The 24,813-nt window shown below is 31.1% G+C and overlaps 1 protein-coding gene across 1 annotated transcript; it reads left to right on the forward strand.

The window, feature by feature from the left end:
* The first annotated feature begins 17,667 nt into the window (after positions 1-17,667).
* On the forward strand, positions 17,668-22,547 carry LOC112281689 (putative methyltransferase PMT23). The gene is made up of 7 exons (XM_024518497.3): positions 17,668-19,621; positions 19,730-20,156; positions 20,255-20,365; positions 20,505-20,682; positions 20,821-21,093; positions 21,276-21,470; positions 21,665-22,547. Exons 1-7 carry the CDS (start codon positions 18,917-18,919, stop codon positions 21,876-21,878), a joined length of 2,103 nt encoding a protein of 700 aa, XP_024374265.1. The 5' UTR covers positions 17,668-18,916; the 3' UTR covers positions 21,879-22,547.
* The last annotated feature ends 2,266 nt before the right edge of the window (positions 22,548-24,813 follow it).

Consider the following 24,813-nt stretch of genomic DNA (forward strand, 5'->3'; position numbering starts at 1 on the left):
TCATCTTAATATTGTGACAAAGTAATCATACCTTGTCACCCATGTAGAATGGTGGTTATTCCTTTTGATAGACATCTGCATTGAACTTTTATTGTTCTTGAGGTTCTTTTAAATATGCCTTCATTATTGCATGTAGCTCTAATAAATGATTTGCCAAATCTTTCACCACAGAATTATCAGCTTTTGAAAAGTCAAAAGTATCAAGTTGTGGATGATAACCATAATTGGTAAAGAAAGGTGTTTTTTTTGTAGAAGTATGTACCATGTTATTATAAGCAAACTCTACCAATGACAAAAGAATTGTCCAATCATCTTGTTGGTAGTTGATGGTACATCTTAAATACTACTCCAAAACTTGATTAACATACTTTATTTGTCCTTCAATTTGAAAATGAAATACCAAAGATAGTTTTATATTGACTTTTAGAATCTTCAAAAGAATTTGCCAAAATCTTGATACAAATTAAGTTCCTCTATCTAATATAATATCCTTGGGTAATCCATGATAGCAATAGATTTTGTCAAGAAAGAGCTTTGTTGTTTCTTCACCTAAGATGATTTTTTATATAGTACAAAATATGCCATCTTGGTAAAATGATCTACTATCACAAATATAGAGTCATAAGAACCTGAGCTTAGAAGATCCATGATGAAATCCATAGAAATAGAAGATCATGGTTTTTTTAGAATAGGGAATGGTTGAAGAAATCAGTAAAGTAGATGACGAGGAATTTTTGATCTTAAACAAATGTCATATGATTGAACAAAGTCTTTCACACCCTTCCACATTTGTGGCCACCAAAAATCTCTAGATATAAGCTCCAAAGTTTTATTGTATCCAAAATGTCTTGCTGCTGGAAAGTCATGACGTGCTTGAAGAATATCTAATTGTGCTTTTTATTTTGAAACATATAATCAACCTTCAAAATAGAATAGGTTGTTTTTCAACTCAAACTTAGAAGTGTCTTGAGGCTTAGAAGAAGGATTCTTGATATTATAAACAAGAGGATCAGAAGACATACTTGATTGGATTTATTTTATAAGGGTTGAATCAATAATCAATGTTGATTTCATTACTTGAAGATGAAAATGCTCTAGCTTCAAGAAAATTATTCTTTATTGATCAAAAGATGCATCTTTTTCTTTTGATATAAGATAAAAACGTCTAAAAAAGGTGTCTGACAAACCTTGTTGTTTTCTATGTCGATATGTGATTTTGAAATCAAATCTTCATAAAGACATGCTCCAACAGGCTTGGCGATGATTCAAAACATGTTCTAACATAAAGCACTTGAGAATCTTGTAGTCTATATATATGGTGATTGGATTGGAAGCGCCTTCTAGATAATGATGCCATTCTTGAAATGAATCTACGATTATAAGTAGCTCTTTGTCATGGATTTCATAGTTAATCTCAATTGCTGAAATTTTTTTGGAATGAAAAGCTACTCGGTGAAGTTTATCATCTGTTTCCATTTGTGATAATACAATACCTAAAGCAGAATTTGATGTGTCTATTTCTATAAAAAATGCCTTAGAAAAGTCAATGCGATACAAGATTGGTGCAAAAATAAAGGCCAACTTCAAAGTTTCAAAAGATGCTTCAACTTCTTTGTTCTACTTAAGTTTATATTTTTGCAAGTCAAATATATAAGTGGCATTGCAATTCAAGAGAAGTCTTTGATAAAGATCCGATAATAGTTGGCAAAGCCCAAAAAGCATAAAAAATCTCTTACCTTTTTTGAAATCTTTCAATCCATAATTGTTTAAACTTTTTTAGGATCCATCATAAGTCCATCATTTGAAATGATGTATCTTAAGAAGTTGACTTGAGTAGTTTGGAATATACACTTTTTTTTTATCTTGGCAAAGAGTCCCGCATCTCTTAATTTTTGTAATACATGATGAACATGAAGTTCATGTTCATCTATGTTCTTAGAATAGATCAAGATATTGTTCAGATAATAGACAACAAAGTTGTCTAAAAACTCTCAAAAAACATCAATCATTAAATGTTGAAAAGCTATCACTGTATTAGTAAGTCTAAAAGACATGACATTATATTCAAAATGCTCATACCTAATTTGAAACGTAGTCTTCCATTCATCTCCTTCTTTAATACATACTAGATTGTATACTATCTATAGAACTATTTTTATGTAGACCTATTTTTGTGTAGATTTTAGCTTGATTCAGTTGATCAAGAAGTCCGGATATCAAAGGTAGAGGATACCTATTCTTGATGGTGATCTTATTGAATCCTCAATAATCAAAACATATCCACAATGATCTATCTTTCTTCTTCACAAATAAGTTTGGAGCTCTTGTTGGTGATTTGGAATAGCATATAAAATTCTTGGTTAGATTTTCTTCAATATATTCCTTGAGTTCATCCAATTCATTTTGTGATAAACTATAGATTGGTCCAAATGGCGATTGCACTTCTTCTTGAAGGTCAGTTGAGCAGTCATAGGGACAATGTTCTAGAAAATTATCCACATTCTTATTCTCAAATACATCTTGAAATTCTTGATATTGGCTAGAAATGCCACTTGAAGTCTTTAAATCATTAAAAATAGGTGTGCCGTAAATGATACAAGGTGACCCTTCTTTCACAACATGCAAGAAAGCTCTTGTACCTACAAACATAAGTTTAATTATACTAGACTTATGACTTTTTACTAGATTAATTTTACTCTTAATTATGCTTTTAGAAAAATTAAGGATACAAGAAATCCAATCTATGTAAGAATCATACTTTTTTAACCATGATAAACCTAAAATGACTAGGTTAGAAGGAGATCTAATTATATTAAAGATTATGCAACTACTATGACCATTTATTGCTACATCTATAAGAAGTGTTTCATGAATAACATCTCCAAAAGACAGTGGACGACTATTTATGACTTCTACATGAACAAGTTTGGTTTTCTGTATTAATGGTATTTTATGACTTTTAATAAATTCTATGTCTAAAAAATAAGCTGAGGTTCCTGAAACTATCAAGGTGGAGGCTTTATAATTATAAAGTCCTAAATACACATCCATTATAAAATAAGGAGAGGGTTCTGAAGAGAAGATAGAACCTTCATTAGAAATTATACAAGATTCTAGATGCACGGTCCCTATTGTAGCCGGATAAATTTATTTTCCAATACTTTGTCTTCTTTGACAGATGTGCTCTTCATTTTGTAATTTTGTTGCTTCTTTGGATAATATTAAAGAGTGTATTTAGCTTCTCCATAATATAAGCATAATCCTTCATGACGGTAATAAGTCTTTTTCTTTTTCGATAAGAGGTTTAAAACGTACCACATCAATTTGCATATCCTCTACTTTTGAATTTATGTATGGAGGAGATATTGATATTGCCATCAAATTGTAGTAACGTTGAGGTCTATTTGTGCAATTCTTAGCTCAAAATTCAAAAAGTCAATTGTCACATTTTATAACAAAGTCAATTACTTGATTCAATGTTTGAGGATCAAGTAAGTTGAGCATCAATTTCTTTATTTAATATTATAATCCATAAAAAAATTAGCTAATAAGTACACCATCATCTCAGTTGATATCAGTTGCAAGTTGTCAAAATTATGAAGCATATAATATTACAAATCGATTGTCTTATTGTAAAATATGGAACTTGTTGGTTGCTAAACAAGTTACATTATATTCTCCATACATGAATCAAAATTCTGCCAAAAATGCCTCCAGATTATCCAATATTGAATCTCATCATTCAAAAAAAGATAAAAATCACAATAGTGTTGAACTTGAAAGAAGTGTACCAATAAATCTAACTTGTGATCTTAGATTTGGATAGCTTTGAGATTGAAGTTCAATCACAAGTTGTACTTGATTGATAAATCCTCAAAATTTGGAACTTGTACCATCAAACTTCTTGGACAAAGTAATTCTTGGTTCTCTAATATTTGAAGGATGTTCCACCATGTGTGCAAGGACATGATTTGGTGCAGATGTTGAAGCAACTCTAATCATCTCTATATCTTCACTTCCAACTATTCTTGTTGATCTTTGTGGTCGTAAGCTAAGTTGATGCATCACAAGCATCAATTCCCTCAATTGCTCTTGCATTTGTGCCATTGCATTCTTCATTTCAATAAGCTATGTCATAATAATACTCAAAAAAATATCTAATACTACTCAAGACAAGTAGAAGAAAGGGCTTGAAGATAAAAAAAATACTAAAAATAATATCAGTTTAGAAGGGGGTAATCCGTAACTTCTAATATGCTTATGTCTTATTATGAGAAAGGGGTAATCTATTCTTAATCAAGATAAGACAAAGCTTTGATATTGTAAGTGTAGTCTTGACAAACTGTCAAGGACATGAACTAAAAGATAATGCATAAACCAATGAAATCCGTGTCAAAAAAAGAGTGACAAAATAAAAATAAAGAAGTACGTATATTAAAAAAAACTGAAAAGGCTTATTGCCAAAAGACAAGAAAACTTGAGACTTTTGAAACTAGACTAGAAACAAGAAAGAAGTTGACAAGAATGAAGAAAGTATTACTTTTGTCTCTATATGTATTATCTAACTAGAGGCTACATCATGATATTCTATAGGACCTCTAATATGTGTTGACTTTGTAGGATACATGCATTGACTTAAAAGGTAAGTTTTTCTATATGTGGGTCACATAGTTAACTTGATTTTCAAGCTAACAACATGTGTAGCACATGGCCAACTTGTTGACCACGTTTTTAATCCAAAAAGTCAATTAAAGAAACCTATAAAATCAAAGTAGCATCTATGAAGCTTTTAGGAAGCTTCCATAGAAGATATTATAGAAGTAACTTACTTTTATCTATTTTTACTTACTTCTATCTATTTATATAGATAATTACTAGCTTACATGTGTATATTCGTGACTCCAAGACTATAGAAGGAGTGTGTAGATTCATCTTGGAGGATATCTTTAATAGATATGACACCATTAGAAGAATAAAGACCGATCAAAGAAAATTGAATACAATAGAGGCTAGAGATTTTTTTGAAAGATTTGGTATAAAATTGAAGCAGACAATTGCTTATAATCTTAACTCAAAGAGTAAGAGTAGGAGAGGATATTCTTCCATTATTAATGCTCTTATCAAGGCTTATAGAGATAAGTCAAGGTAGTATCTAAGACTTCTATCATTTGTTTTATAAGCAAATAAAATCATTTATAGCATTATTATTGGTTATATGCTTATTGAAATAATGTTGGACCAAAAGCCAATTATGCCTATAGAAGATTTTGTGCCTATTTGGATGTTGTTGAATTAAAAGGATGGCATTACAAGAAAAAGTTTATTAGGTCTCTAGATTCAATAGCTTGATTAAGAAATTATATTAGAAAAACTAAAGGCTACTAAGTTAAATAACAAAGAGAGATTTGATAAAATCCACCATTTGAAGTTCAAATCAATTGAAGTTAGGATTGAATATTAATGTTTGACAATAGTCTAGAGCATCAATATAGTATTCTTAAAAAATTTATTCAAAGATGGTTTAGACCATATATGATAGTGGCAATGCATAATAATACTACCTATTCACTTTGAAAATTCTAATTTAATTATTTTAGGTTTATTGTAGCTAGAAAAGTATAATCCTTTGAGAGATTGAATTTCTTATAAACTTGACTTTCCTCATAGTACTATTAAAGTTTTATAGAAAGCAATGAGTTTAGTGTAGCTAAATCCATACTTGTAGGTGGAAAAACTTTCTTGCGTGCTACAAAAGAAGGATTACCTTTTGTTATTTTTGCCACATCCATTTTTAATAATAAAAAGACTTCAAGTAGTATTTTAAGTCAATATCAAGATTTTTAAGATGTTTTTGAAAAAAAAATATAAATATTCTTCTAAAATATTATCCATATGATTATTCAATCAACCTTAAAGAGTGAAGTCAGCCATCGTTTTATCTAATCTATAGCATATCACAAAATGAGTTGGCTGAACTCAAGAAGTATATTAACAAAAAGATTTTTCTAATGTACTTTTTAGATATTCTTATTTTATATCTCAAGAAAGAGATGCAACTTTTAATCAAAAAATAATAATTTTATTAAGCCAAAATAATTTTATCTTTGAATAATGTAATCAACATTGACTATTGATTCAATTCTCTTAAGCAAATTCAATCAAATATGTCCTCTGATCTTCTTATTCATGATATTAAGAATACTTCTTCTAAGTCTTGTGATATTTCCAAGTTTGAGTTCAAGAATAATCTACTTTATTTGAAATGACACATATATATTTCAAAAAGAGAAGTACATTTACATGTTCTTCAAGCACATCATGACTTTTCAACAACATAATATTTTGGATACAACAAGACTTTGAAACTAATATCTAGAGATTTTTGGTAGCCACAAATATGAAAAGCTATAAAAGACTTTGTTTAATCATGTGACATTTTTTTAAGGTCAAAAATTCCTTATCATCGACCTTATGCACTTCTTCAGCCATTATCTATTTCAGAACAACTATAATCTTTTATTTCTAGGGATTTTATTATAGATTTTTTAGTCTCAGATTTGTACAATTTTACTAAAATAACACATTTTTTGCCATGCACAAAATCCATCATAAGTAAAGAAATAGCCAAGCTTTTCTATGATACATATAAAGCTCTCTTCAGCCTTTTATCCTCAAACTAATAGATAAATAGAGCTTGAAAATCAAATTTTAGAGCAATACTTAAGATGTACCATTAATTATCAATAAGAAGATTGAAGAACCTTCTTGCTATTGGCAAAGTTTATTTATAATAATATGTTGCATTCTTCTATATAAATACTTTTATTTGCCTATTATAGTTACTATCTATAATTTGATATTTTTGACTTTTCAAAAATTGATAATTCTACGGTGAAAGATTTGATAAATTATTTGTCAAAGCTATATGTAATAATAAAGGTGCAATTAAAGAAAGCTCAAAAATGACAAAAGATCAATTCAGATGCCTATTAAAAAAAAATAACCACAATTCAACGTAGTTGACAAGGTATGCTTATTTTGTCGTAATAACAAGACTCCTTGACTTTGTGACAAATTGGACTACTTGTCAAGGACAAGAACATGATAAAGACAAATAAATAAGTGAGACTTCTCTCAAAGAAAGATGAAAAAATAGAAATAACTTGATATATATATTAAAAAAGAAACTGGAATAGCTATTGCCAAAAGATAAGAAAATTAGAGACCCTTGAAACTAGACTAGAAGCAAGAAAGGAGTTGATAAGAGTGAAGAAGGCTTCACTCTTGTCTCTATATATACTATCTAACTAGAGACTATGTAGCAACATTCTATAAGACCTCCAATATGTGTTGACTTTGTAGGACACATGCCTTGACTTACAAGGTAAGTTTTTTTATATGTGGGCCACATAGTTAGCTTGGTCTTGAAGTTGACAACATGTGTGGCACATGGCCAACTTATTAACCACGTTTCTAATTCCAAAAAGTCAATTAAAGACACCTATAAAGTTAAAGTAGCCTCTATAAAGTTTCTAAGAAGCTTCCATATGAAATACTATAGAATTAACTTACTTTTACATACTTTTACTTACTTCTACCTATTTATACATATAATTATTAGCTTACATGCATATTTCCATGACATTACCCCCCCTTTTAGGGACGAGTTCCATGAGGAGAGGTAATCATATGTTGAGGAAATCTATGATGTGACGAATTATATTCGCCACATACTCTGATTTTTGTTCTCTTTGAAGATGATTGATAAGGCCTCTCAACCATCGATAGTGTCCTATATCAGAGTGAGAAGACCACCTAGTTATTTGATCATTATTGAAGCCTTCATAACTTCCTTCAAATAAAACATTTGAAATACCATCAAGAGTTGTTCCTACCTCTAGTAAAATCACCAAACATTGAGACTCCCTTCCAAGATCGTGATACCAAATGCGTTGTATCTTACCATCTATTCGAGAAAGAACATGTCGTGCTTGAAGATCTTCATCTCGATTGCATCGTCTTGAAGGTTATGACAATCATAATGTCTCGTCTGACAGATCAGTAATTGAAGGTTCTTGAGTCAAATCCACTAGTTATTGGTTCTCCATTTCTTGAGCGTCACAACTATAAAAAAGCTACAAACAAGGATTGAAAGTAGAATATTATCTTGCCTAGATCTTATTTCTTTTACAATAAAGATTTTCATCTTGATTTTGATGCATGTCATCGATGAAAAGCCTCCACCGCCTTTGCTGCATTTACAAGATTCTTTACTGGCTCCCATGTGCGTTCACTAATATCATATCCGCACCAATGGATAAGATATTCTAATTTATTTCAGTGCCGCCTTGAATCTAAGACTTCTTCCACTTCAAATTCTTCATTATTGTCTACTTCTATAGGAGGAGGTGGAGCTTGTCTTCTTCTTGATATGTCCACTATCTTGTACGGTTCAAGAAGAGATACGTGGAATACTAGATGGATTTTCATTGACTCCAGTAGATATAAATGATATATAACTGGATTGATTTGTGCAGAAATAGAAAATGGTCGAAGCCTTTGATAGTCTAACTTGTCACAAAGACGAGTGGTCTTGATATTGTGATAAAGTAATCATACCTTGTTACCCATGTGGAATGGTGGTTGTTCATTTTGATAGACATCCACATTGATCTTTTGTTGTTCTTGAGCTTCTTTTTACTGAGCCTTCATTGTTGCATGTAGCTCTGACAAATGAATTGTCAAATCTTTCGCAGTAGGATTATCAATTTTTAAAAAGTCAAAAGTATCAAGTCATGGATGATAACCATAATTAGTAAAGAAAGGTGTTTGTTTTATAGAAGAATGTATCATGTTATTGTGAGCAAATTCTACCAATGGCAAAAGAGTTGTCCAATCATCTTATTGGTAGTTAATAGTACATCTTAAATACTTCTCCAAAACTTGATTAACATGCTCCATTTGTCCATCAGTTTGAGGATGGAATGTCGAAGATAGTTTTATATCCACTTTTAGAATCTTAAAAAGAGTCCGCTAAAATCTTGATACAAATTGAGTTTCCCTAATTGATATAATATCCTTGGATAATCCATGATAGCGATAGATATTGTCAAGAAAGAGCTTAGCTATTTTTTCACCTGTGATGGATTTTGTACATGGTACAAAATGTGCCATCTTAGTAAAACGATCTACTATCACGAATATAGAGTCATAAGAACCTGAGATTGGAAGATCTATGATGAAATCCATAGAAATTGAGGACCATAGTTTTTTTGGAATGGGTAATGACTGAAGAAGTCCGTAAGGTCGATGACAAGGAGTTTTTGATCTTGAAAAAATATCATAAGATTGTACAATATTGTAATCCATAGAGAAATTGGCTAATAAGTGTAGCATTATCCCACTTGATATCAGTTGCAAGTTATCAAAATTGTGAAGCATACAACATTACTGATCGATTGTCTTATCGTAAAATATGGATCTTATTAATTGCAACATGAATTGCATCATGTTCTCCATACATGTATCAAAATTCTACCAAAAAATCCTCTAAATTATTCAATATTGAATCTCGTCGTTCAAGAAAAGATGATAAGCATGATAGTGATGAACCTGAAAGAAGTGTACTAATGAATCTAACTTGTGATCTTAGGGTTGGATAGCTTTGGGGTTGAAGTTCAATCATAAGTTACACTTGATTGATAAATCCTCAAAACTTGGATCTGGTGCCATCAAACTTCTTGGGTATGACAATTCTTGGTTTTCTAACATTAAAATGGTGTTCCACCATAGAAAAAGAGACATGATTTGGTGCAGATGTTGAAGTAGCTCCGATCATTTTTATATCTTCACTTCTTACCAATCTTGTTGCTCCTTGTGGTGGTAAATTGAGTTGATACATCGCAAGCATTAACTCCCTCAATTGCTCTTGCATTTGTGCCATTGCATTCTTTATTTCTGCCATGATAATACTTAGAAAAGAAAAGATGTCTAATATCGCTCAAGACAAATAGAAGAGAGGACTTGAGAACAAAGAGAATACTAAAGACAATATTAGTTTAGAAGAAGGTAATCCGCAACTTTTAATATGCTTGTGTCTTATCAAAAAAAAGGAGTAATCCACTCTTAATGAAGATTAGACAAAGCACTGATATTGTAAGTATACTCTTATCAATCTGTCAAGGACAAGAACATGATAAAGATAAATAAACAAGTGAGACTTCTCTCAAAGAAAGATGACAAAATAGAAATAACTTGATATGTATATTAAGAAAGAAAATGGAATAGCTATTGCCAAAAGACAAGAAAATTAGAGATCCTTGAAACTAGACTAGAAGCAAGAAAGAAGTTGATAAGAGTGAAGAAAGCTTCACTCTTGTCTCTATGTATACTATCTAACTATGGGCTACGTGGCGACGTTCTATAGGACCTCTAATATGTATTGACTTTATAAGACACATGCCTTGACTTATAAGGTAAGTTTTTCTACGTGTGGACGATATAATTAGCTTGGTCATCAAGCTGACAACATATGTGGCACATGGCCAACTTGTTGATCACGTTTCTAATTCCAAAAAGTCAATTAAAGATACCTATAAAGTCAAAGCAGTGTCTATGAAGATTTTAGAAAGCTTCTATATCAAATACTATAGAATTAACTTACTTTTATCTACTTTTACTTACTTCTACCTATTTATACATGTAATTATTGGCTTACATGCATATGACGATGACACTACCACAAGCTTGGACCTTTTTCTATTTGTAGATAAATCAATTCAATTGTTTATCAATTACACCTATCAAAATCAATAAAAATCCATCATGTATTCCACATGTGTCTTCTTAAACCATATAACAGTATGAATATACCATGAAAAAGATAAGTCCCACTTCTTCCTATAGAAGTGGATAATAATAAAGAGTTTAAAGTAAAAGAAGTTCTAAACTCAAGGCAGCACCAAAATAAGTTGAAATCTCTTGTCCATTGGCATGGATATGATATTACTGAACATACATTGCAATCAATAACAAATCTTGTAAATGTAGCAAAGACGATGGAAGCTTTTCATCAATGACATCCATCAAAGTCAAGATAAAGGATAACAAACCTTTGCTTTACATGAAACACAATTTAGAAAAGATTGCATTCTATATTCTATCTTTGTTTGTAATTTTTGTATAATTAAAATGTCAATGTGATGGAGAAGTAACAATTGACGAACTCAACTCAAGAACCCTCATTTGCTAACTTACTCGATAAAATATTGTAATTATCACAACCTTCAAGATGACGTAATAGAAATGAAGACCTTCAAGAATGACATGTTCTTCCTTGAATAAATGGCAAGTTACAACCCGTTTGGTATCATGACCTAGAAAAAGACTCTTGATATTTAGTGATTTTATTAGAAGTAGGGATGACTCTTGATTGTATTACAAATATTTTATTTAAAGAAAGTTATGAAGGTTTCAACAATGATCAAATCACAAGGTGACCTTAGAATAGAATATTACCAATGGCTGAAAGGACCTATCAACTATCTTCAAAAGAAACAAAGATCAAAATATGTAGCAAATACAATTTGCTGCATCTTAGACTTCTTCAACATATGATCACATCTCCTTGTGGAACTTGTTTGTAGAAGGGGAGATAATTTCATGGATATATATATGTATTTTAATTATTACCAAAGTAATATGAATAGGTAGAATTAGATAAAAATAGATTAATTTCATAATATCTTTTAGAGAAGCTTTTTAAAAGCTTTGTAGATGTTGTTTTGACTTTACATATATTTGTAGATGATTGATAGATTAGAAACTTGGTCAACAAGCTATCCATGTACCACATGTTTTGATAGCTTTTAGAACAAGCTAATTATGTGGTATCTATATATAAAACTAGCCTTATAAGTCAAGATACTTATCATGTAAAGTCAACACGTTTTTTAAGGTCCTATAGAATGTCGCCATATAGATCCTAGATAGATAGTATATATAGAGGCAAGAGTGAAGCTTTCTTCACTCTTGTTAATTCCTTTTTTATTTCTAGTTTAGATTCAAGAGTCTTTTATTTCATTGTCTTTTGGCTATGCCCATTCCAATTTTCCTTTTAATATACATACTTTTCTATTTTTATTTATTTGAGAGAGTCTCACTTGTTCATTTTTTTTCATCAAATTCTTGTTGTTAATACAAAGCTAAATCTGAAATCACCTTTACATAGTGGTTTTTTATATTTTGCCAAAAAACGATCAATACTATTGTTTTATCTATAATAGGTAACTATTAAAATAATATATTTATTTTTTAGATTTTTTTTAATATATATATATATATATATATATATATTTATTATCAATGGTTTAATTTGCCTTAATGTAAGATAGAATACAATTGCTATAAGAGCCATGGTAACCAAATTTGCCATTTTTAATCCTTTATTAATATTCTAATAGAATATACTCTTTTGTCTCCAAATTAATCTTACCACAAGATTAGTGAGTATAACTAGGCTTTTGATCGATAAATTTGAAGGCATTTACAAGCTTATTATAGTTAAAAAAATAAAGAGAGAGGATAATAATATTAACCAAGACTACAAAGTCTTGGTTGTTTTATATATATTTAACTTTGTGTTGGAAGATTTGAAGCCTTATAGAATGAAGTAATGAATTTGCAAAGAATTAAATTAATCCTTCGAACTTGACATGAAGAAAGACTATGAATTGAATCAAGTTAATTTAGGTGAGTTATTTATTCCATCTTTTTTTTATATTAATAAGCATCTTTACAATATAGACCTTGTACATTGGCTTTTAAAGATTTTTTTTGCACAGAAATAAGATATAAAGTTGAAACTTAAGAATAAATATTTTAACATAAAGTTTTTTTGGAATATAAAATAGCTTATAGTGGCATTAACAAAAACCACAATGGCATGTAGTAGATGCTAAGTTGTGATGACAATAGCAAAAATTAGGGTTGTAATAGCAACAATCTTAAATAAAAGAGAAATATATTTAAAAATTAACTTATAGAGTTTTTTTCTCTGATAGAACAATTCAATAAAAAATAATTTTAGTTCAAGAGCTTTTATATTTGTAAAAATTTTAAATAAAATATTAATATTATCTTAATTTAAAAAAGCTTAAAATTATAATGAAGATCCTTTAAAAATATATATATTTCTTAATTAGATAACAAGACAAAACATGTATAATACTACAATCTTAAAAGAAATAATTATTGCTTACTAAGCCTTAATAATGAATAATTGTGTAGTCTTCTTGTCTTGGTATAGAATAATATTAATGACTAAATGGATCTATAAATGATCTTTTTGAAAAAAAAAAATATCAAACTTTGTTGCTAATACTATTTAAAAAATCTTAGATTTTATCAAATTATAAAATATTTAGATTGTTTCTTGTGGAATTTGTCTTTAGAAGTGAAAATAATTTAGTAGATACCTATATTTTTTAAATAAAAGAAATAAATAATAATATATAAAAATAAGTGAAAGCTGATAGATTATATTAGATAGATAATATTTTTATTAAGAAGCTTTTAAAAACTTTTCCAAATACAAATGAACACTTTAATTATTTTTAAATACACTACATTTATCATATTATGTAAAAATCGGCCTAAAAATGCATAAGCATCTAATTGTGGAAAGATATCATCTTACCTTAAGGTTGGATTTATAATCCAAAAATAATGCCTAAAGGGTTTAGAAACATCTTTTTGGAAAACTTAAACAACCTAAGTAACCTTTTAATTATCCTAATTATCTCTTATCATTCTTTAAAAGTTCTAAAAAAATCTTAAAATACTCTTGTTAATCTTAAATAAATCTTAAATAATCCTGAACTATTCTAATTAAATTATAAAAAACTCTATTAAATTCTTTAGAAATCATAAAAATATCCAAAAAAAATCTTAAAGAAATCTTTAAAAATCATGAAGAAAAATTAAATAATCATTAATCAAACCTTAGTCCATCTCAAAAAAATATTATATAAATACTAATTAAATCTTAATCAAAAATTATATAAATCTCAAAAAATCTTAACTAAATTTTAATCAAATATTAAATACATCCTTAAAAATTTTAATAAAATCTTAAGTAGAGTCTATGATAGATTTAAAACCTTATTAATTATTAATCTTAATTCAAAAGTCTTATACTTTTGATCTACTAGCTCAAAATAAGCACACAAAATTTGAATAAAATTAAACTTATAGATAAAAAATACTCCTAATCCATTTGTGTGTTGGTTATTCTTCTTCTATAACCTTAATATTAACCTTCTAGAATCAATAGCTTCATTTTAAATTATTTATTTTTTCTTAAAATTTTCATGAGTATTAAAAATTAAATCAAATATTAGCACAAAAAACATCTAAATTGTAGAAATCCTTACTAATCTTCAAAATATATGTTTTGAAATTTTAATGTACTTGAATTTTAATTATTTTTGTTTGTATTGTTTAATTAAGCTCAATTTTCAAATAAATATTTAATACGACTATATAAAAAAATCCACGTTTATTACTTGAAGATCTACTACAAAACTCACACAATTCACTAAAATGTAACCTCTTTTTTATTCTACAAAAAACAAAGTCATCAAAATAACTCTAACTTTGCAAAGCTCTTACGAAGACATTATCTATTCAAATCCTTCAAAATTGATACATTAAAAAACCTCATTAAATTTTCTTACCAATTTTAATTTCTAATCAACAAAAAAAGCATCCATTTTTTTTATACTCATAGCTTTGTACATTAGGATCTAGTTTTAACTCTAGTTCACTACTAATCTTCTTTAAATATCAATCTAAGGTTTTTCTAAGTAATTTTTGTTAAATTATATACTCTACCTTCACTTAAGATGCCTATAATATTGTATTTGCCAACCTACTTTGATTTCTCTTGTTTATGGCCCTACAAAGAAAGAAAAAGCCTTTTTCATAAAAAAAAGCATTAGCATTGTATTGCCTCCACCACCTCTATAAATTTTATCTTTGTTTTTAAGGTAATTTCTACTATTATTTTAAATAAGCTCTTTTGTATTATAATCCTTATTTTATTTTTTATTTTATCTTGTAACCATGTTACAATACAATAATATGGCTATTAAAACTTGTGCCATAAGATTTCTAATATTGAAAAGTTGTATTGGCAATGATTATTAACTTGGTGCTTAAGCCACAAGTTTTATAGTCATTAGAAAGCTTCAAAAAGGACTTCTTGGTAGCATATATGTGTATATATATATATAAAAGCAAAGCCATCTTTAACCTTAGTAATACCTTCTTTATTCTAATCTTGTTTCAAGGCTCTTTAGCTTCTTTTTGTTTGGTAGTAGTCATTCTAGTTCTTTTCTATCTTATGTCTATAATTTTTTTGACAAATTCTTTTGAAGCAACTTACAACTTGGATACTTAGGCCATAAGATTTGTAGTCCTTAGAAAGCTTCTATAAGAATTTTTGGTAGTTAGTACATATGAACATCAAAATGAGTCTACTTTCCATCTTATTCATATCTTTTCTACATTTTAATTTGAATTCAAGAAATTGTAATATTTTAGTATTTAAAAATAATTATATCCATTTCTTCTTTGCTTGCTTTATTTTCTTTTCAATCAAAAATAATGTATAAGTATATTGTCGTTTCAATTTTTTTTCAAGATTAATATCTTTGACATTGTCTACCTCTTCCATTGTAATTTTATTTTCATTCTAAGAAACTTTATGTAAGCAAGAAATATTGAGTCCTTTCTACCTTTTATTTATCTTATATAAATCATAAAAGTTAAAATATCTTGCTATAATAAAAAATTTATGGTTGAATAAAAAAAAATTCTTCTTTAATATGTAAAAAAGTAAAAAAATATGTGGAAATTGCATGTAAATAGGTTTTAAAGAATAAAAGAGAGGTGGGATGAAAAATACAAATTTAAAATGCTATTTACATCACTAAAGCATTGGTATAGCATAGAAGTTTTAATTTTTTTGTAACAATCTATATATAAAAATTACATGGTTTAATATAAAATATTTGAAACAATTTAGTACAAAGATTTTATTTTTTTATACATATGGACTTATTATAGGCTAAATATAGAAATATTTATTATCCATATTTATTATTAGTAAATAGAAAATTATACCACAAACTCTAATAATATAAACTTGCTTTTATATTAGAAGCATTGTATGTGGTAAATTGTGGTAAAATAAAATTTGAAAGAATTATTTCTAATAGCACTAATAAATAGCTTTGGAAAAATATATAACTTATATTGGTAGAATGCCATCTAAAGGTTGTTTTCTTATCTTTGTTGTCTACATTGTATGTATATTTTATGGTTTATTAAATTTATTTCTGTATTATTTAAAATTAAGAATTTTTGTATTACCAAACCATTAATTTTTTAAATAAAATTACATTTATTCTTGTTTATGTTAATATTTGAGCATTCTTATTCATAGTAGTGGTAGAACTACCTTTGAATTGATTATAACTATAAGCACAATGTTTTTAGTAGCAATTTGATTTGATTTGGTTTTATTTCTTATTTGTTTCAAGAAGAGTTTTAAATATGGTAGTTGAAGACTGTAGCTACTAACTATTTTTCTAACCTATAAAAGAATGTTGTCTCTCCAATCTACTTTGCAATTATAAAGACCTTTTTTTGTATTATGATCAATCCATTCTTTCTGTGTTGGCCCTTTCAATTAGAAAGTTTTTTTGAAAGCAATAAAAAAAATACATATATTATATCTTTCAAAAAATATTCATATTTTTTTATATAATTTTTTTAACATAATGTTTAAAGAATTTTATACCATACAAGTAAGATATCAACTTGCTTATTTATTCTAATCAAAATATTTGTTAATATTTCTAATATATATATATATAATGAACTATAATGAAATGATTGTTATGGGAGTAACAAAAAGAAAATTTTAACTAAAATATGATTGAAATTTTCATAGAATTGAGGTGGCAATAACAAAAATTATGGTAGCATTTGTGGTATTATTAATAAATCTCTAAAAAAAATCACACTCTTCCATATATTCAGAATAAGATGCCTAAACTTACAAAAGCTTATTTTAAAACTAAAAAAACTTTTAGAATTAAATCTTTTCAAATGCACACATCTTTTAAATCTCCTTGATTGTGGTATCAAGAATTTTGAGAAATAGAATTGATATGCTCACTAACACTAGTAATAACACAATTGAAAATAACAATATTGAAGATGGCTTCAAGTAGATGTTGCCTACTTTGGTAAGATAATTCTGACTAGCAACGTAGTTCCACAAGCAACTACATTTTAGATGGTCATCCCTGAAGATTCTGCAATATGGTTGGATAAACTCCAACAGTGATTAGGGCAATCGGCATTGAGGACCAAGGACCCTTGACTACATGATTCAAGGGTCCAACACACTGATAACCTTCGTAATTGGGTACTTGACTTTGACCACCTTCACCACAGTTCAAAACTACTGCATACATAGTTTCTATACTATTATTGGGGTTGGAACAAGTAAAACACAAAACAGCACTCCCTGAGTCAAATTTCAAGTAAGGTCAGATTTTGAAAGGTTCAGTCTGAATTGTCCCGATGCACTTGCCGTGGAGCTTGCTGTGTCTGTTTTTCACCAATCTTGCTCTCTGGCCATCAATTTTTATCGCTGCCGGGACAACTGTATGGGAATCAAACAGAGAACGTGGCAACAGAGGGTGCTGATGAAGAGAGAGAGACAGCGCAGTTCATTCAATAATGCGGGTGGAGAATCTCCCATGGCCTCGTATCTCTATCTGCGTTAGTTTACCATTGCAAAAAAACCTAGAGTTCTTCATCAGGCTGCTCAAGACACGACTGTTATATTTTAGAAGTACGGAAGATCGTTCCACGTATGCTCATAAAGCTCCTGCCGGAAGCAAATAACTAAAAGTTTATTACTCTGTTAACTTCCAGTGACGCCGGAGTGACGAATTGAGAATAGTTCCCTTTCCCTGTCGGTAGCGAGTGCAGTTGATATTTATTTTCCCGAGTTATTTGACTCCTTGTTGAGCCTAGCTGGTGAGTTTGGCTGAGTTCTGGCGCTTGTTCGGACTACCGTTCGGAGGTGCTGTTGTGGAATTGGACAAGCTCTAATTATTTCCTGGTGTGGTGTGCGGTATCGGCATCTTATACATTGGTTCGCGGGGATTGGTCATGGCCATGATTATTTTGCCATGCTTTGGCTAGTTGTAACCTTGCGATGCATTGTGTTTGTGGTGGATGGGAGTGACTTGATCGGTGGAGCGTTGGTATTGTAATTCAGACGAGGCTTGCTCTGAGGCTTCCTCAACTTCGTTAGTCTCTAGAAGTAGCACACGCAGTTCGGATCGATTTTTTGTAGATCCATCAGCGAATCATAGCTTTCAGCATAGAGGATCAGTTTCTACAGCTACCCAGCCATCACTGTGAATTCTTCGTACGCAGAAGAACCATCTTTTGTACCGAATCATAGCTTTCAGCGTAGATGATCAGTTTGTGAATTCTTCGTGCGCAGATACTTTCGTGTTTTTTATCCTTTCTTGCTACTGAAGACTACCAAGATTGTGTTGCAGCTGTAGTCACTCTTGATTTGCCCAAGCTTGAGTGGTATCCATCCGAGAGATGCTGCCGAATGAAGAATTTTCTCCTCTCGATGATGTGTAGAAATGATTTTATCAGTGTCAACGTCACCAATAGTGAGTTTGATTGGTGCTGTATGGCCCGAAGCAAATCATCACATGAATCTTCTTTTTGAATGATAGGATTACTTGAACTGGCATTAAAAATCGTTTTTTAGCAAGACTGCTAGTTGAGTAAGACACTACTGACAACCATAGCGATGTCGAAGTCGAACTCTAGATCAGGAGAACGAGGAAGCTCATCGACATTCATCATCAGATGGTCGGTGTTCTTAGGGTTTTTATTGATCGCGATTTGGGTTTTCATTGCTCCAGCGCCAGTTTCGGAACAGCCCTTTAGCGCATATGTTCCCACGGAACTTGTCGATAAACTTTTGAACACGACGGCAAAGAAAGAGACTTCGAAAGAGAGCTTAACGATTCATGTTACCGGCGAGATCGAAGAGCATGCTGCGGGGGGAACTGCGGCAGGAGAGATGGAAGATACCCCTGGGCTGGATGAAACAGGTCTAATTCCTGACACCACACCAACGCAAGCGAAGTTGATTGAGGATAAAGAAGAAAGGAATCAGACAGATTTCGAGTTAAATACCGCGCAGTCAAAGGAAAAAAAGGTGGTTGGCTCGGAAACCTCAGTTGTAAAGACAAAAACTTCAACAGATTCCAAGGTTGTGGTGGAGGAGGATGGCAGTAGGATGAGGACTTGGAAGCTTTGCAAATTCGAAGATGCTCAGGATTTCATTCCTTGCCTGGACAATGAAGCAGCTGTCATTAAGTTAAAGTTTCGCAACCACTACGAGCACAGAGAGCGCCATTGTCCTTCCGAAGAGGATCTTCCCAAGTGCCTGCTACCATTGCCTACAGGCTACAAGGTTCCGATCAATTGGCCCACTAGCAGAGATCAAGTAAGCCCCAGTTCATTCTCTCAATGGGCTATGAAAGTGCTCTCTAAAGTCTAAGATCTAGGGTTCAGACAGACCCAGCTCATCTGCAGATTTTGTGCTCATTTGCAGATATGGTTGAGCAACGTTCCTCACACGCAATTGGTGTCCTACAAGGCGGATCAAAATTGGGTGAAGATATCGCCGAATCGGCAGAAGCTCGTATTCCCTGGTGGAGGCACCCAATTCAAGCTGGGGGCAAAGCACTATATTGACTTCCTTCAAATGGTAGAGCCTGAACTTGCGTGGGGCAAGCACACACGAGTAATTTTGGATGTGGGCTGCGGCGTTGCCAGCTTCGGTGGTTATTTGTTTGACGAGAATGTGCTGGCGATGTCCATAGCACCGAAGGACGAGCATGAAGCGCAGGTGCAAATGGCGCTTGAGAGAGGCATTCCGGCAGTTTCCGCTGTGATGGGCTCTCAGAGGCTGGTTTTCCCGAGCAACGTCTTTGATGCTGTGCACTGTGCCCGGTGCCGCGTTCCATGGTATATGGATGGTAAATTCAATCTCACTGGGGCACTCAAATTCCTAGATATCCAATCAAGCAAGCTTTGTATTAACGAACTGAAATCGTGGCAATTATTTCTATGGCAGATGGAATCCTTCTCCTAGAGTTGAACCGTGTTCTGAGACCGGGAGGATTCTTTCTGTGGTCGGCAACTCCCATTTATCTGAAGGACGATGATAATGCACGAATCTGGCGAGGTCTGCATCTACTTTCTGAATATTTAGGTCGCTTGTTTTACATGAACTAGATAGATTGTCCTTGTCATATTCCATTTCTGTTGAAGTCGCAGAATTGTTCCCTTTCAATTGACCGGTGACATTTATTTCATTATGACAGAAACGATCGCCGTGATAGAAAGAATGTCGTGGAAGTTGGTCGCTAAGAAGAATGACCCAATCACGAAGATCGGAGTTGCTGTATTCCAGAAGCCGAAAGACAATGATGCATACAATCTCCGGGAGTTTGATGCCACTCCACCGTTCTGTGCATCTGATGACAAGATCGATGCAGCTTGGTATGTATACCGATCTGCTCCTGCTGAGCTCGTTCAAATGTTTCAATTCAGCAACTTACACGACCCTCTCATTTGATAACCCTTCTGACGTGCATGTCTACAGCATTGAGTATTTTATTATTTTTCGTGAATCTTTAGGTACGTCCCACTGAAGGCTTGCATACACAAAATTCCGACCTCAGACGATGCACGGGCGAAAATCTGGCCGGCGGACTGGCCTATCCGTGTGGACTCAACACCCTCGTGGCTCAGCACCACCGAGACGGGCATCTACGGCAAGCCCCTCGCTGAAGACTATCAATCAGATTCAGACCATTGGAAGCGTATCATAGCGAAGTCCTACTTACAAGGAGTTGGCATTAAGTGGAACTCCATCCGCAACGTGATGGACATGAAGGCCGGCTACGGAGGGTATGCCTTCATTTCTTCACTTCTACCTTGGTTCTTTTTCGGCACACTCGGGGACAAATCTCATCTTCTTGGTAATTTTTTTTGGTTTACAGAGTGTGTACAGAAAGTTGCTGATTTGTTGATTTGCAATGTAAGATTCATTAACGATCTCATGAACTGTTTTGGGTGAGTATTGGTAACAGGTTTGCAGCCGCGCTTGTGTCACAACCCGTGTGGGTGATGAACATAATCCCTGTGACGGAGCCCGATACTCTTCCTATTATATACGACCGCGGCCTCATCGGAATGTACCACGATTGGTGCGAACCCCACAGCACATATCCCCGCTCCTATGATCTCATGCACGCCGACCATCTGTTCAGCTCTCTTTCGCAGAAGTAAGCCACTGTTTCCCACTCTCACCCATTACTTCACACTCTTGCATTGCCTCTTACTTTTCCTGCCTAAATGTCTCATTTCTTCGAAACTCGTCCCTTGACTCTTGAGATCCTTCTTCTCACTGTCTGACTGAAATTTCATGTGGTCGCGAAGGCAAGCTGCTGACGATTCGTATGTCTGTCTGTGAGCCCAGCTGCAGCACTGTTAATCTGGTACAGGAGATGGACCGCATTCTCCGTCCTGATGGCTGGGCCATCTTCCGCGACACAGTGGAAGTGCTACGCGGCATAGAAGACATTATCAAATCTCTTCACTGGGACATCGTCCTCTCATACATGCAGGATCAGCGGAATCTCCTTGTGACACAGAAGCGATTCTGGCGCCCCGAGATTGAATCCCCCAACTAGGAATGCGCACACAATTCTCTCAATGGACATGAAACTGGGCTCATGCTTGCAAAAGTCTAGTCTCAAAGCGAAACTGGGAACGGCAAAAAATTTCGTCACTGTACGCTGCGACATCTCCCGAATTCTAACCTCCAGTCCACTCGCACGTCAAGACTGCTCGTCGACGTCAAAGGTTTCTGTTTAGCGTGTCTAGTGGTACGGAGCTTACCTCGGGAATCAGCTCCCTTTGTGGATGGAAAATTTGAAGGATCCGATCGTGTAACACGTCTTGTGGAACCAACTGATCTCGGAATGCAAGAACATCAGATCGGAGATGGCTAGTTTCAACGTCCTTAAACCCAGTTCTCACTGTCACATTGTTTGCATGCATGCTCTGATCATTTAATCTTTCACGAATTCCAACTTGTTTGTACTTGTTCAAAACATTGCAAATCTGGAACCAGCCTTCTTAGATGAGGACTGATGGATTGAGGATTTAGTTGTGGAGACCATTGTTGTTGAATGGTCTCTGCAGCTTGTAGACTTATTGTTATGAACATCTATTCCAAGGATGTTCAGTGGACTGGGAAGCCGAGCAAGACATCAAATTGATGTTTTTGATATGTAGCGTCTTGGTGAAGAATCATATGAGATAATATATGAGCACTGCCATTTTGAGTAACTCAAAAATACCATGTGTTTATCATGTGACTTTGTTGCATTCAATGGTGTTGCTATCTCACCATTTAATAAACTTTGATGTCATAATGTTATGCAATAATTTTAAGATTATCAATGACAATATACTAATAAGGAAAGAAATACTTTCCTATTAATATTACTCATTGATGTTACTTTTTATTCTTTTTATTAGAACGTTATGATTTTTAGACATTACATTAGTATCTCATTTTTGTTTTGGTGCCAAATTCTATCATTAAAATATTTAAATGTTTAAAAAATTGAATAGTCAAGGAAGAGAAGAATAACTGTAGCAAAGATAGAATGTTGAAATTACTTGATAAAGATAAATATTTAATAAGATAAAATGTTTATTTTATATTTAAAATTGGTGAAGATTAAATAATTGAAATCAAATATTTGATATTAAATAGTTGAAATTTTTTAAACTATTTAATATTTAACTATTGTCATTTTTGTAACATAATTTATGATGTTACATTTATTACCCCTCAAATATGAACAAGGAGTGTGTCGAGCATGAGGCTGTGATGTGAAAGCGGTCTTAGTGTGAACAAGGAACTCCGTGAAGGGAGTTATTTTGTCTACCATAAGTGAGTGGGGCTTATGTGTGAACGGAGCCCGATAACACCGACAGGGCCCCTCACGGAAACTCTGTCCATCCAGTGGTTCATATTTTTGAGGTGTAACACTAATTTGAAATGGTGTTAACAATCTCAGCCAATCAGTGATTTTTTTAGACAGACACATCAAACACCATTTTTTTTATATAAGTTCATAGGATTTTTTATTATTATTATTTTATTTTTTAAAACGATATTTCTTTAATTATCATTTTAATATTTTAAATTTTGGTGATAGGAGTATCTTTTTAATATTAAAAAGATCATAATTTTATACAAGAATTTTAATTTAAGGGATTTTGAATTTTTTTATATTCTATATTTTATATAATAATATATATATATATTTAATTTTTTTAATTTAAAAAATTAAGAGACAATAACAAATTGAATTTTTTTACAAAAGTAAGTTGGTTGTTAGAACTTGACTCAAATAAAAAGATTTTATTAAAATTTACTAAATTTTGTATTTTAACATTTTATATTATATAAATTTTTAATTTTAATTTATTTTTTATAAAATATTTTTTCAATACTAAACCCTTTGAAATACAACTAATAAAAGTGTGTTATTATTATTAATAGGAATAATAAATTATAAATATTAATATATTTAATAAATGCATGTTTTTTTAATAAAAATTAATTCTATACATTTAAATAAAATTATTTTATTATAGTGTTTTAGTGTACAGTAAAAGTGAATAAATATATTTTTGATAGTTTATAAAGAGATAAGTACCTATAAAATTCATATTTATATCTTAAAATAGAAATATATATATATATATATATATATATATATATATATATGTTTGTATGTATATATATATATCTAATAAATTATAACAACACCTGATAAGAAACTATTGTAAATAAAAAAATATACATTGATGATTAGAATTTTTTTATAATAATTATTAAATGTATAAAATTTATATTTTGGTTTTATTAAGTATTATTCAAGTGAACTAGACCAAAGTATTAAGAGTAAACATGTGATAAAAGATAAAAAGAGAGGATTATAGCTATAGATTTTTATTTTACATATTTAAATTTAAATTCTAAAATATTATAGAATATCTTTAAAATAATTTTTACATATATGTATATTAAAATAGTCACAGTTTTATATTTTTATATTTTTTTTCTTATAAATTTTTAAATCAATACTACTTTGTTGTACTATTACTAATTTTTATAATGCTTTCTTTCCAACAAGTTTAATGGAGTATTTTTTGTTGATTCTATAGTATTTCTTTTGAGAATCATTTAAAATTAAGTATATTTATTTGTGCTAAATTTATATTACAAAAAAATTATTTACTTTTCAAATAAAATATGTAGATTCAAAATACTTTTAAGGTACTTTTAAGGTACTTGTAAATATATGGATACTTAGTTAATTAGTTCTGATTGTGCTTATCAAAATGCACAGTGAACTGGTCCATATTTTTTAAACAAAATATGATGATTCAATGTCTACTTAGTATTTAGTAATTGGAATTATATTCATTTTAATTTCTATTAGTCCATTTGATTTTGGTTAGGTTCCAGTTTGCCCATTCATTAAGTCAGTGGCAAAACAATGCTTGCAAATGCTTCAACCTACGACATTAACACCTTGATTC

The sequence above is a fragment of the Physcomitrium patens genome, chromosome 4, assembly GCF_059467195.1.
Source record: "Physcomitrium patens ecotype Gransden chromosome 4, ASM5946719v1, whole genome shotgun sequence".
NCBI lineage: Eukaryota > Viridiplantae > Streptophyta > Bryopsida > Funariales > Funariaceae > Physcomitrium > Physcomitrium patens.